The sequence below is a fragment of the Lutjanus erythropterus genome, chromosome 7 (genome assembly GCF_056507025.1).
Source record: "Lutjanus erythropterus isolate fLutEry1 chromosome 7, fLutEry1.hap2, whole genome shotgun sequence".
Taxonomy (NCBI): Eukaryota; Metazoa; Chordata; class Actinopteri; order Lutjaniformes; family Lutjanidae; genus Lutjanus; species Lutjanus erythropterus.
Genome location: NC_139323.1, coordinates 35,686,872 through 35,702,410, shown reverse-complemented (window position 1 = coordinate 35,702,410; position 15,539 = coordinate 35,686,872). Strand labels below are relative to the sequence as shown.

General features: G+C 40.2%; 1 protein-coding gene across 1 annotated transcript in view; it reads right to left on the bottom strand.

Annotated features, from left to right (window-relative positions):
* LOC146324319 (contactin-associated protein-like 4) overlaps positions 1–15,539 on the bottom strand; it is a 138,311-nt gene that overhangs the window by 105,127 nt on the left and 17,645 nt on the right. Inside the window, exon 2 of the mRNA XM_084723631.1 lies at positions 8,437–8,547. Coding sequence (XP_084579757.1) covers positions 8,437–8,547 — 111 coding nt within the window. The remainder of the gene's footprint in view (positions 1–8,436; positions 8,548–15,539) is intronic.

Sequence of the window (15,539 nt, the reverse complement as noted above, 5' to 3'; positions counted from 1 at the left end):
ATGGATTTCAGTGTCTCATCTCTGTGTCTCTGCTCGCTGAAATCTGCACATAAGTTGGCAGTCAATTAGAATGTGCCTAATCTACCCTGCGGGGAATGCCCCCTCAACACTTACTTCTCTTCAGCTCCGTAACAGCAGCAACAGTCAGAGATGAGTTTGCTGACAGACTCAGTTGGATCATTGATCATCAGGCGTGCTACTACTCGGCACAGAGAAAGCTGCCACTGGAACACATGACAAGCCGGAGTGTGAGAACTGGTGAATTTTATAAAAAAAACAGCAGCACTATGAATATTTCCAGTGCTGCCCCCGTTTCGAGCTTCATTTTGCTTATTCACAGAGTGAAACGGCAGCTGTCCCGGACTGGGGGCAGAGGCCCCTCCATCAGAGCCACCACCGTAAACTCCCCGATGCTACTGAACAGCTTGTATAAGGAGTCCTTGTTACCAACCTGTGTGCACATTTTGTGCCTTTTTTGTGTGTGTGTGTGAAAACCAGGTTGTCGCTGTGGAGGAGATTTTTAGCTTGACTGGCCTCATTATTTTGTATTTTAAGGAATGGCACAGTTAAGAATAGGAGACGTGACTATTCAAACTAACAACTAGTGCATACCACATTCTTTACTGCAAATGTTCTTTTCTGCCTTGGATGGGCTTGGGTGGCTTTAAACTTTTTAAACTTTAATGAGAGCAGAACTGAGGTGCTGATATTTGAACCAAGTGGTGCCTGTGATGCCCCTCATATGGACCTGTGCTCCTTGGAAGGGAATGTAAAAGTCTGGGTGTGATAATGGACAGAGATTTTAAAGTAGACAAGCAGTCAAACTCAGTGGTAAAATCTAGCTTTTTCCAACCGAGGCTCTTAGCTAAGGTCAAGTCCTTTTTATCAGTTAGTGATTCTGAAATGCTGTTATCACAGCCTTGACTATTGTAATGCACTTCATGTTGGTTTTAGCATCTTTCAAAAGGTAAAAGCAGGCAAGAGCTCTTTCCCCATACTGGCCTCTCCTCACTGGTTGGTTTTAGGATTGATTTGTGAAATTTTACTGTAGTTAACAGATGCTCAACATGGGCTAGTCTTATCCCTCTCCAGTGGTGTTGTTTTCATCAGCAGTGTTTTTCTCTTGTTGGAAATTAAAAAAAAAAAAAAAAAAACATGCTCATCTCTGAGCTTATGCCTCCTTGGCCTCTAAACCAGAGTCTTTAGTGCATTCTCATTGAGCTCTGTGTCACGGCTCCTTTTTCTGGCCTCTCCCCAACTTGAAGACAAGCTAATTGTCCACTTTGCACATCGTTATCCACCTGGGAATCATGAGATTCAATGCCAGTGCAGGACTGTTGCTTTCTCCCATTGCTGTTGGCCCTGTTCAGTGTCCAACCATAGTAGGGCACAGCACTGGAAGTGTAGGCAGCGCTGTGATGGGATTAAACCACCATGTGTGAACAGTCCTGTCGATGCCAGCCCCCATATGGGCTGACCAGCCAAGATTGAACTAACTGGCAGCAGCAAGGGCCAAGGAGGCATGTGGGACTTTTGTAACCTCGACATCCCAGCTGGCAACTTGGCCTCTGATGGAGAATTTTTGAGTCTGGTGTAGCTACTTTGTGATGGACAGGACCTTCAACTGGCGACATTCTTTGGGCTTGCTTTTCCCCGTCCCTGTTCGGCAGCGAGATGGAGTCAGAGACAGTATCTCCCGGTGAATATCACAAACACTGAAGCCTGAGAAACTCGCAAGCTGAGAAACTCAGGTGCAAAACAAAAGGATGCTATTTCTGTTGCTCCTCCAGATGACACACATATTTGACATGTACTGCAGATATTTTCTGGCTCCCAAGAAAATTTGACATCTATCTTAAACCTGCCATGATGGAACTTGTAGACTGCACAAACACACACATAGTACTACTATACTATACAGTGTGGGTCAGCCTAAAAGTTTTTGAGAAAGACCGCTGAACCCCTTCAAAGAACCAACCTTGGATATAACGTACTGATGCTTATTGTTTCTGATTATATAGACCAAAGGGTGATAGTAACTAATTACAAATACACTCTGTAATGCACTTATCTACTTTTAAAATTATTTAAAAATTATTCTGAGTACAATTTGAATCTATATCTAAATATTTTATCTGCATTTTTAAAGCCAATGAAGCTACAAGTAGCATCATGTTTTAAAAATGTTGGCATCAATATGGTACCACAGCATCAGTTCTCATAACATCCCTATTGTAAGCTACAAGCAGCAACACACACACGCTTCGTTCAGTGAATGTATCCTTGACAGCTGTCCTCTTTTCAAAACGGAAACTATGCTTGTGTCTATGTTTGTGTCTGAATGCATGAATATGCAGCAAAGATGCTATAACGTCCGTATAACGTTAAGTATAGCATATTTTTACAACAGAACAACACAAAAACTCTCTTAAATAAAATATCTAGCACTGCTTCCTTCTTCCAGACTTTAAGACACGACGGGGAGGGAGGAGGACGGGCGACGCAGCCATCTGTGTACCACTCAGGGCTCCTGTTCACTGTGCGGTTTGTTGAGACGCCGGTCCCTCGCAGTGAGACAGATGCTGACTGAGAGGGTATTGTTTCAGGAAGTTTTTCAGTTCAGTTAGTTCACTTTCAGGCGTCGTTCTGTCAAATGAAACATTCGCAAGTGACCCAATACTAACAGTCTCTGTTTCTAAAGAGACCACTGCGTGTTGTGACATCTAACGCGTGAGCTTTAGAATATAACAAATATTATTTCTCCTATGATTTGAAAATTGCAGTAGGACATATTGTGATTTTGATTTTAAAAGGATCTTGGTTATTGTTTGTTTGTTTGTTTTTTTAAGTTTCTGAAAACATTACATGACCAATGATCTGATTAATCTTGTAGCACTGTTGTCCCACTGTGGGGGGATCCGCTGCTGTTGGCTTGTGGAACTGGTCCAGCTGCATGATTGATTTTTTTTTCCGTTTCAGCTGTGTCTACACACTAAAGGAAATGAGGACAACAATTATTCTCACACAAATTTCCTAAAACGTGTTGGGATGTGTTTACAGGGGAAAAAAAACAAACTGTAAAGCCCTCACAGTGGAGCTTACTCAGAAAACAACATTGTCCTGGTTCGTCTTCAGTTTGCCTCAAAGTTGGTCAAACTATTCTTACAGTGGGAGTAAAACAGAAAGAAATCCCAGACTCCCCGACGAGCCTCTGCTCTAGTACCACAGTGAGCCACTGAGCTCTGTAAATGAAGAAATCTGCAAACCGTTCTCTCCCAAATGCTCTGAAACAAGTCGTGATAGCGCTTCACAAAACCCCACATCAGCAGCCAGTAGAGAGCTCCTGCTTGAATTTTTATTGTGGTGGGTGAATCACAACTTGGATTTATACCCCTATTGAGAGGAGGTGGCCCTGTGGAGAGTTTTTGATGTACTAGTCTAATATAATCCCAATGCATTTCTATATACAAGACGGATGGTTGGCAGTAACTGCTGTCCTATCTATCTATCTATCTATCTATCTATCTATCTATCTATCTATCTATCTATCTATCTATCTATCTATGACAAAGGTTTCTCTCAGACTGTGTGAATCCAGCTGAGGTTTGCCTTTGATGTTTTCTGATTTGTGTCCTATGGAGACAAAAGACTCTCTTTTGCACTCCAGAGATATTTTGAGGCTATATGACTACGATGTATGCACTCATTATATTGTGGTTTGCAGTTTGCTTGTTGGTGCATCAAAGAATCAAAGTAATGGATATGATGAGGGTTTACATTGGCTCAGGGCTGTCCAGGGCCTCTTCTACAGAGCTGGGTGGCCCTATAAGAGTGTTTACGCCAACAATACAGTTTGGAGATGCTGGGATGTAAACAACACACTGGATTACACGCTGAATATTCAATTCAAGCCAACTTCAGGATGTCTAAACCACAGAGAAAAGTTCAGAAAAACGAGTGGAAGCTGCTAAATCTCAGAGACAGACAGAAGGAATAAGTGTAACACACAAACTGAATCTGTCTTGGAATAATAATCAGATTTTGCTTTCTGTGTCTTATACTGTATAAGTTAAATGACACAAATGTTTGATGGTGTGTGGATGATGAGGCACAGTATCAGCTCATCAGTGACATGTGCATTATGGAGCCGAGGTAGGTGATCAACTGATCTTTGAAAATTTAACTAAATATTTAAGGCGTTTAGGATTTCAAGTCTGATGGTCTGTTTGTACAACTTTTTGGATGAAAATGCAGATCATTCATGAACATATAAATAATTGAAACATCCCATAAAAAAGTGATGAAAAACTATTTTATTATTCTTACAAGCTTATTTTGGTTGACAAAAATTTACTTCAGATGTTACTCATGAACTCATGGGGAGTCGTGCACACAACTCAAGAACTCAGAGCTTTCGCACAATTTCCACCAACAAGGCTGTGGATACCCCAAGAGGTGTGTCTGTAAACACGGTGAACATGACCCCATTTAACGGCAGCAGAGCATCAGGAACAGCGGTGAGTTCAGGAACGCTGTCTGCAGTCCGCACCGCAAAAATGTTTGACTTCTCTCACTACACAAGCTGCACAGAGGGCCACATTCCCTTCATTCATGCACACTTGGACAAAATGAAACTGGCATATTTCAGCAGCAACACAACTCTGGACTGATACAAGATGGAAAACAATGGATTAACACTGACTATTGATTACTGTATATTTTTTTCTGATAATATTAATATTCACTTAAGATTCTATAGAAAATATCCTATAAAATAAATATTGCTTGTTTATAATAGGGCTGGGTCATATGGCTCATAAATATCTTGCCATTTCTAGGCTCTTCTGTGATGCACAACATACAGTATATATATCTCAATGCAAAATGTCCTCTAACATAACTGATAAATAATCGTCAGTAATGTGGATGTAATGACTAAGCTGAGAGCAGTTTGGTAAGCTCAGTTTATCTGTTTTCATATGTATTTCTGTCTCAGTTCTCTCCACCCAAAGCCACCACAGAGGTATCTCTCAGACTGAGAATCCAGCTGAGGTTTGCCTTTGATGTTTTCGTACTCTGCGTCCTGTAGAGAGGCACTGAGGGGAAAATGCACCACTGCAGCCCACAGTAACAGAACAGAACACATCCTAGTAAAAAACAAGGAGATTTAGTCGAGGGACATTGCTTTGTCTGAGTCTGTTCCCAACATTTCACTGGACTGAAGGTGGTCCTTGACAGCTGATGTCAACAACTGTCCAGGTGCATAAAGTTTAAAGCCGCACAAGGCGAAACTTTTTATGGATAGCTGGCGCCACAAACCCTTCACTGTTTGTGCTTTGAAACACATCTGCTGTGAAAAAAAAATGGAAAAGGTCACAGCTTTAGCAGAAAAGGGTAGAGAGGAAGTTTAACCATGGAGTCTGAGCAAACAGCACCCTCTTACATTTAGCCCTCTTTGACCAAGGACTGTGGAATCGGAGGAACGGAACTTTAAAGTTCATTCCGCACATCCCATTTGCATTTCCGCCGCATCTGAAGAGGCGTGAAGTTTAGGCAAATTAGAGCAATGATGGATTTTAAAGAAACACGCCGGCATTTGAAATGCAATTTTCACACATGAGGAAACAACACAGTCACCCCAATGTTCTGTTACTGTTTACTGTTGCGTGATTCTAATGTTGGAGCTGGATGTAATGAATGAGCACAAAGGAGACATACAGAGATGAAAATGGAGACAAAAAACTCAAGAGCGTCTGTCTCCACAGAAGGCGATTTACTGGCTGCTTGACGATAATTTCACTGATAAATGAAACTATCAGCAAATAAAGGTTTCTTTCTCTTTTTCAACCACTCGCTCTCTCCCTTTTTATTGCTCTTTTTTCAGTTATCAGAGAGGCAACAACCTCTTTTTTACAATTAATAAACATCAAGAAATGCCCACTGCTTGTGCTAAAATTAGTGGCACCTTATTTTGTGAATGAAACTGTACACAAGTCAAAGTTGCCACAGCCTCCATGTTTGCCCAATTAGTAGGGCTGCACAATTATTTGAATATCATCACGATCACAATTTTGGCTTCCCACCATTAAATTAACATAATCGACTGCAATATTGATGTTTAAAGAGTATGCTCCGCTTACAGAAAACTCAGCTGCATATGAAATCAAGCACTTCCTAAACTAACAACCAGCCACCCTGCAGAGGCTTTCTGTGCAAAAATTTCCTGGATGTTGTTGGGGCTGCAGTCCAGAGTAGAAGAGTGACATCAGACACTAACACGCAGCAGACGGGCAAAATGATGTCTGGAGCAGGAGGCTCTGGTTTGGTCACGTGATCTTAAGCAAGAACAAATCATATGCAAAGAATGTATGAGACTTGTGTCTGCACTGCAAAGCAACACATCAAACTGCAGTGCAATTAATGCTTGAAGGCAAGTCCAAAAAAGATAATGTCACTAACGCTACTTCACTGAATCCCCGTCCTTGTCCAGCATCAACTCAGACATCCATAACAGCGCGTCATTGTATAAATATAGCACAACATGAAAGTGAAAGCAGTGCTCTGTTCATTTTTGCAAGAAGAGTGTTGGTACAGTTTTACACCTTTTCTCACTCATTTTGGCTCATTCCTTGAGTGAGATTCTTCTTCTCTTACGTTACATTCAAACCTCTGAATGGTTATTTGTTCACAACAGATTTGAATTTCTCAGTCATTCAAGTAAATTGCATGTGTTTTGGCACAAGTGTGCAAGAGAGTAAGCAGTGAAACTGTTATTTTATCCTCTGCCTTTATTGTTTAAAATGTTTCCATGTCTTCTCTTTTATGTTCAGTACTTTGTGTTGCATTTTATGCATAAATTGTACTATATAAATAAAGTTATTATTATTATTGTTGCTACTATTATAAATATCTAGGACACTGAGTGTTTGTGATATCTGCTGAACTGACAAATGACCTGTCATGGATGTCATTTTGTGTCATCTAAAACCTCAGTTTGATGCACTACAGTATTCTGTTAGACCAAACTGACATTCTTGTATGATAAATCAAGCGATCAGTGTCACCAAAAAGTAGAACAAAACAGAGATTTGTCTATAGGAAGCACTCCCAGGGTTGACCACGGTGGTGAGCATTTTGAGTTGTATGCCTCACAAGATAACAACACGACTCAACTTTCACTTTGGAAGCAATGACAAAGACAGCATCCAGTTTTGAAGCATAAATGAAATATTTTGTGGGCATTACTACCTTTTGCAGACATGCAATAGAGTTATGAAATCCCATGAAACAGTTGTGACAGTTGCAATTAGAGTTTAGAGAAAGCAGTTGAGAAAAACTGAATTAATTTTTTCTTTTCATTTTTTATTGCTCTACTGTGGATAAGGACCAGTCCTATTCAACTTAACTCAATAAATAATCATGATCTCAGTATTGACCAAAATCACTGTTATTGTCATTCTGACCATAAGCATGACACCTCAAAAGGTTCCTGGTCCCCACAGAAAGTTCCAGTGAGTGAAACTCAAATAGTGAAACACCCTATTTGATGATCCACAATCCAGCAAGGCCCAATCAAGAACATTACCAAACACAGAACATTAATCCCAGCTTTACAAAGCAAGGCAATATATCCGGGGTGGAGAAACCAACCAAGGCCAATATCAGAAATGTATGTGGCTGCAAGGTGAAATGCATTGTGGGCACACAAGATTGAGGGAGCACATATACACGATAATGGAGTTTCATACAAAAACACTGTTTTTGTGCAGCTGGTTTAAACCACAGAGCAGGAAACTGGAGTTTGAGGAGTTCATGAATAACACTGGATAAATTTAAATTCACAGCTGTAACAGAGAGGTGTGTCTCATTTCTATAAATCACGCTACTTTAATGTGTAATGTCTACCCAGTTAAATATCTGCTGGGTGTTTGGTGTGTGAGTGTGTGAGTGTGTGTGTGTGTGTGTGTGTGTGTGTGTGTGTGTGTGTGGTCAGTGAAAAGAATTCTTCCCATAAAGTGAAAAGCCCAACAGAATACAGTCTCTTAAACTGCAGTGAGTGAGTGGATTCATCAACACTGAAATCACTGTCTCCACCTCTTTAACTAATAAGACATTTATGTCAAATCGTTTTACAGCTATGTTAGACTAAGTCTGAGTAATGAATTCTGGGTAATAAAGTCACTCAAACTTGTAAAACTTAAAGCACTCATGTTTGCTGAGGCGCAAAGCTCTCTAATGTAACTCTAACTATGTCACACTGAAACAAAATCCTGCACTGAGCAAACTAAGCCTGTGTACCACAGTCAATGCCCGGATCAGGTCAGTTATTATTTATGACAATGTCCGTGACATAAATCGGTCTTGAGATGTGCTGTCCCCAGCAACTGGTAAAATATTTAAGCTGGGCTATGGACATAGCAATGAAAGATTCCTCACCTTCTCTCCTGTTGACCTTAGCGAAGACCGGTCCATGGCTGCTGGTCAGCTGGGAGGAGCTTCTGAACGATGACGGCGGCAGATTGGTCACCAGTGGGCTGTCACACACCTCTGTTAACCCATCACAAAGCAGAAAAAAAAACAGGTTTTTAGAAAGGCAGGGAAATGCGCTTGAAGTGAAGAAGTCTTATTTTAATTGAAAGGTTAAACTTTAAGCTCTCTTGGGTACCCATAACAGATAATTGTACGTTGGGGCAAATAATGGGTCGCACAGAGCAGGAACAAGAATAAGACAACTTGGTTTCAGTGGGAGAGGAAAGTCAGTGGAGACCTTTTCATGCCTCATATACTTTGATGTTTATAAATGTCAAGGGTAGGAATTGGAGTTCTTAGTTGACTACAAATTGACTTTGAATTGGTGACCCATGAACAGAAAGTATCTGCAAAGGGATGTCAGTGTATAAAAAGGGCTTATTTTGAGGTTACACATTATGTTGATGCACCAACAGACAAACTGTAAATCATTAAGAATCAAAATAAAGGATACAAATGTGCCAATATTAAATAATCTCAAACACTCGAGAATGTTTGCTCAATATTCTGATGTGTTAATGGTAAAAATATATAGACTTATATAAACATAATGCCACTAAATCATCACTTATGATCCACTAGAAGTGTGTGGTGGTGTTTGGCAGTGGTGTGTAGTGCTCAGAAAATACAGCATAAACATGAAGTGACCAACATTTGCATTGTATTCTGCGTTGATTTTTCTCTGCTCTCTATCTGTGAGAGCTCCAGGAAGAGTTAGACACGCGTCCACACAGACAGGCAGAGCAGACTGAGGATCACTTTGGCTGTTCTAACCTGTTAATATGCTGGATTTTCTGGGAACATAACCAAACAGCCCGCATGAGCGACACTGCTCACTCTGCGCTGCGGCCATGCTTCATCTGTGCGACCCACACAGTTCTCTCTACGCTGTGAAAATGATGTGTCGACACTTATATCGACAATGTACCAACAACATGGCACCTCTCACTGCAGTTTCAATGTCTACATCTATAGAATATGTGACAGACGTGACATCTCCCTCCCTCCTTCCCTCTCTCTCTCTGAAAGAGGGGACAAAAATCCCAGAGCTTTTTCAGGCTGAAGCTTTTTTTATTTCTCTTCACAATTGTTCTGCAAACTCGGTGTAGAAAGATAGGGCTGGAGGAGCAGCACCCCGGCAGCGACACACTGCCCGTGTGGACACCACAGGTTCCTTGCAGTTCAGCGAGGCAGCCATCCGTACAAGCCGTTAGAACGTAACCGCTGTGACAAAGTCAGAGAATAACTTTTTATTTCTCTGATTCACTGGTTTGCTCTCACTATCCCCGCTCTGTCTTAATTCACTCTTTATGCCTCTTGCCTTCTTTCTCCTTCGTCGAGCTGGGAAGGGGCTCACTTTGAATGTGTGTCTACAAACAATTCTGCATATTCTGCCTTTAAATATACCAACAAAAACACTGAATTTATTTTACATATTTTTCTGTTTAGCCAAAATCTGATACTAGACTGTTCACAGTTCTTTTGCACTGGGTGACCTACATGATCATCACCTTACTGGTTGATTATGTACATTTGTGGTCACTGTTTCAGCTTCACCATTTTCATCATCATCAGATCATAAATTAGTATAAACACATTTTGTTTTGTACCCTTCACACTGTAAAAAATCATACCGGAATTTGGAATCAACTAATCTCATTAATTTATTGTAAATATAGGAGTGTTATTTATTCGAGTTAATTAAACGTGCAAAAGGACTCCCACATACTGTCTAACTTCCAATATATCACTTATTTGCGGCGTTTCTGCAGTAGACCTGTTTGCCTGATAAAGGTCAAGTACTGACACGTAACAAATACATGATATAATGCAAGTTAAATAGTGTGCGATAGTCCTTTTGCAACTTTTTGGTCTACTCGCCTCTCTCCAACACACCTGTGTTATCTAATAGATGTGTTTCCTTTGTTCTAAGTTAATTCAAATTAAAATTTCGGGTGTTTGTATTCATAACACTTCAGAACTGAAAAATACGACTTTGTCTAACTTGAGGTCTTTAAATGAAGAGTTAAATGAATGAACTGTTCAGAGTTCAATCAACTCATTAAATTAAGTTTCTTAAGAAACTCACACATCAGCAGATGTGCATGCATTGTGTGAAGGACTGACTCAAACTGACACTGATGTATGAGGAAATCTAATTTGTTTTTAAGGTTCGTCAATGTGACTAAGGAGTTTTTGGCTCAACTTAATATCTTAAGCTGCTTGAACATGTTTTCTCAAGAACAACTGAATTAAAGTTTATCTGAGTTGAAAAGTTTGTTTTGAATAATTATAAAATCACCTAAACTTGTCTTTTCAAATTCATTCAACTAAATTTTGAAGGCAGTCCAGAAACAAACTTGTTTAAGTTAAAACAAAGAGTTTATTTTAACAGTGTAGTGTTTGTATGCGGCACACAGGGATTTCAATGACTTCAGTGTAAACTCATTCAGGTCAGGTGAGGAGGTGGAGTGGATGGATGGGTCAAACAAAAACAGGACTTTCACCCAGGAGGATGGGATTGTTTGCCCTGTGAAACCACAGGGTTCTCTTGTAAGTTGTAAGTGACATAACTGTGGAGGTGGGTGTGGTTAACAGTCAGCTGCAGGAGAGAGAGCGGTGTTGAGGATGGCTCATAGCAGAGCAGTGTCAGGTGAGTTGATCAGCACAGCTGCTGCTGGTTTCCTAATTACACTCTCCCCTTTCATATGTGGCAGTGTGCAGGTCCAGGAACTCTGACTGGGTATTTGGTTGCTTTTTGAGCCGATCTGTGCTTGACACATGCTGCAAGAGCCGGGCAGCCGCAAGACACATGTTTTAAACTTTCCAGTTATGTTGCAGTCTTGTGAGCAGGAGTCATATAATAAAGTATACTGGGGGGGGGGCATTATATCTGTCAGATGACTTGCCTCCCTTAAGTCAAGTGATGTCTGTAACATACTTTTTTTTTCACCTCAAACATGATCTTCTCCTAAACCTTAACCACATGCTAAAAAGCTTTTCTGGCAACATTCAATGGAGACTTTAAATGAGATGCAGAGAGACGTGACAAATACATCAGTATTAGACACCTGGTTTGAAGATGCATGAGACTCAGACTTACATTAATTGACTTTTGAGTGTTTGTGTTCGATCTTAGCACACAACTGCCGACCAGAACAACCATGTTGGCGTTAAGTCTCTTACACCACATTCAACGCTATCAATCGACATGCATTTGCTAATGTGTTGCTTTAATTATGTATATCTTCTATTCTTGATAGTTAAAAGACTACAGAAATACAGAGCAGGAAGTCATACTGAACATGATCACTGTTGTTCTGCTGCTGGAAAAGCAGTTATGAAGCAGGAGCTGTGACTAATTTTGCCGTTTATCCATGGGGAAGAAGTTTCCCCAGAATACCTGATTATTAACTAATTATCAAATGTTCACTCGTTTCCATGATTATTGTGTGGTAATAATCTAAAATCTATTTTTAATTGATGTTGGATGGGTCATTTACAGCATCTTCAGACAAAAAGGGACCTGCAAGAAAGTCGTGGCGTTGTGTGGTGCACAATAATATAACTACCACCACTCTGATTTATTCTCTTTAATTGGTATTTGTGTCAAACGTGAAAGAGTGGCTAACAAGTCTCAATTTCAAGGGTTTGGTTTTTTTTCAGATGCAAAAAAGACGGCTTAAATGTAACATTTTCCTAGGCAAAGTACTGCACAATTTAGGTAAGAAAGTAATATTAGGAAACTAATGAAAACAGCCCAACCAGCCAGACTTCTACCACTACTGTGTTGACAGATAGCAATGCTTAGAAAGTCCTTACAAATGTAGAAAAACAGTCAAAATGATGTGTTACTCTGCAACTTAAATAACCATATGCAATGTATGAATGCAAGCTGAAAATCAGAGAGTAATATTATCAGTTGAGTGTTTGCTTAGATCTACCCTCCATACTTCATGTTGCTACATCTGTCAAACTCTCTGCACAGCACCTTTAACAATGTCACATTTGCCACTTGAACTTCTTGGGGCTGAAATCAAGGACATAGATATTTTTCAGAGCAGCCATTTTGGCATGAAATAGTAAGTAAATGCAGGTGTGTCTGATCATATTAATGAAGGCTCTGCACCTAAATTGGACAGCTCTGTCAGTAACACCTACCTATTTGTGTTAAAAGGGCTGCTGAAACAAAGATGAAGCCTTATCATTTCAAGCTGGCAACCATCAAATATGGCTGAACTGTCAACTGTTGGTAGCAAGTTCTTTCAGCTACCTATTTAAGCTAACATTACCTCCATTAGTTGGTTAAAAATGCCATCTGCTGCTCCTTCTAATAATTTAATTTTTTCATCTGACTTGTTTAATAACAAGAATCCTGCAAAAAAGGTCTTAAATATGCATGTGGTGATGGTGGCTGTAAGTGATAAAATGCTAAAAGACTGAGGCTTAAGCTGCATAAAGTCAGAAAGGTAACGATGATCCATGCAGAAGACATGGAAATAAAGAAACTAAATTTTTATTGTATTGCAGTGTAAATCGCAAGTCTGTGTGCTCAAGTCCCAAGTCCCAAATCAAGACTGACAATTCCCAACTTCAACCCACAACTTCAAATGAACAAAGTTAGAAGTTGTAATTTCAACTGTGTTTAGGTTTCGGTTTTTGGCAGGGCAAACAAAAAGACACCATACTCCAAATTGTTGCTCTTTCTTCAGTGCCACGCACACCACTTCACTGAGTAGAGAAATCCAAGGCTTGCCTGGTCTGCTGTGCCTTTATTCAAATAATAGGTGTTCAGAGAAGGGGAGGCTTAGCAGACAGTCAATCAGAGAGCTCAGAAAAGTTCTCGCTTGACAGCTTCAAAAAATTTTATCCAGCTACTTCTGAGTCACTGTGACTTCTTTAACTGGGCTATTTGGATCGATCAGCGCACCAAATACAAAAAATTCATCAAAGTTAATTTTTTTTCACACCCGTTCTGACTAAGGAAAACAATCTGTATATAGATGTTGTTGGATCCTAACACCATTCATAATGCTGCTGTTTCTTCATCTGCATCCAGCCCGGCCTGAGGCTGACAGAGGCACGGAGCGAGCTGTGGATAATAGCAGAGCGCCGACTGCGAATTAGTGTAGAGAGGTGAAATGAGCAATGTAAGACCTCGGTGGATAATGTGTCGTGAGAGCAGAGCCTTGGCCAAGAAAAGCTGGATAAAAGAAGCAGGGGTGTTTGAACAGGCGAGGCTGATTTTCCTCGGAGGAGTAGTGACATTTAAAAGGTGACTGTGAGAAAAAGGTGAAGCGCAAATACAGAAGGCATAGAGGAGAATGAAGGTAAAAGGCTGGTGAACTGCCAGGCTTTGTCAGACACATATACATGGAACTGCAATCCCAAAACAGAGCTACAAGGAATGCACAGTTACTAAATTCTTGACAGCAGGTTAGACTAACAGCAGAGGAAAACTCATTTGAAATACCGACCAAAGCAGTAGAAACTTATTATGCCTCCGTCTCCTGTACAAGTTGACTTAAATTTATCTTTTTAAGCATGTCTAACAAATCTGGACGGGGTTGTATATGGGTGTTTTTGAGCACACAGTACCGAGTAACAGGTAATGTAGTCATAGGTGCCATCTATAGGAGGGCACTGGCTTTTATGCCCCCTAAAGTTAAAGATGGTGGTGCAATGTTCCTTCTCACTCTGAGTGTTTAAAAGAACCACAAATAAAGTCATAGCGCAGGCTATATTATTTTGTGTGACCGACCAAGCACACCGATTGCTTTTAATTAAGAAGGACAAAGCACCATGAATTCAAACTCTTCTGACCATTAATGCAGTCAGTACAGCAACTCATGGCTCTAAAATCTGAATCAGACAAACGCAACACAATGTGTGCCACCAGCTTTGTGTGTGAAACAATGAAGGTGCAAAGTGTAGGTCATGTCTCGTGAGGGATCAAACACGCTGGACTGAGGTTTGTTGAGACATTTGGGATCTCAGACAAAATTCCAAGTGAGGTCCAAACCTTCAAGAACACTGGGTCCGGACTTTATCAAAACACTTCTTGGGTGAAATGCTGGCAGAGATGACAGCTTATGATGGATTTACCTTCATCGGCTGGCCGTGGCGGAAAGCCTCTCAATAAAAGAAGACGACCAAAATCTCCTGAGGAATCCATCTGAAGTGGATGAGAGCTTTTTACAAGCTTTGCTTTTTAACTTTGAGTGATCTCTGACTTTATTAGGCTGACCATATCTGACGATGTGGCGCACGTGATGAGAGCCTCCTGCTGCACGCGGCAGAAACCTCTGAACATGGACAGAACACGGAATCTGTCGCAGCTTAATGGAACGACTGCGAAAACACCAAATGACCTGCTTTAACAAATTTCTTTTCTTTATAAAATGAAGAATTGTAAACTATCACTTCCATGAGGCTGCTCAGACAGATAGTGGCAGACAACGGGCTGAATCTGACATTTCATCCTCGCAGATGTAGCAAAGTTCAAGTTGTACGCAGCATGTGCATCACATCACACCATCTTGATTACATGCCAACACTGCTAACACCTGACCTGAACTTAATCTAAAAAATTCATCACATTTCAATACTATCTTTTATCAAATATCAAGATTTTCTAATGCAGATTTTATGTTTGAATATGACAGTAAAAAAAAAAAAAAAGAAAGAAAAAGAGAAAAAAGACAATAGTGTTGATGATCATAGTATCACATAAAGTACTGTATATTGTCCTTTACTCTCTTTGATGTAAAGTGGGAAAAAAATGATGTAAGAAATATTAGGTAATGTTTTATGTGGCACTAGGCATAATTTACTTCCACTCTGAACCATATTGGCCTTTCACCAGAGTATGTTTGAGCTTACCATTGAGATGGTAAATGAGATCTTTTTTTTAAAAAAAAAAAAAAGCTACAGATGTGTGCTATTGTTACAGCCACATCTGGTCTAGAAAGACCAACAACTCCAGTTTCATAATCTCTCTACTGGTTTAA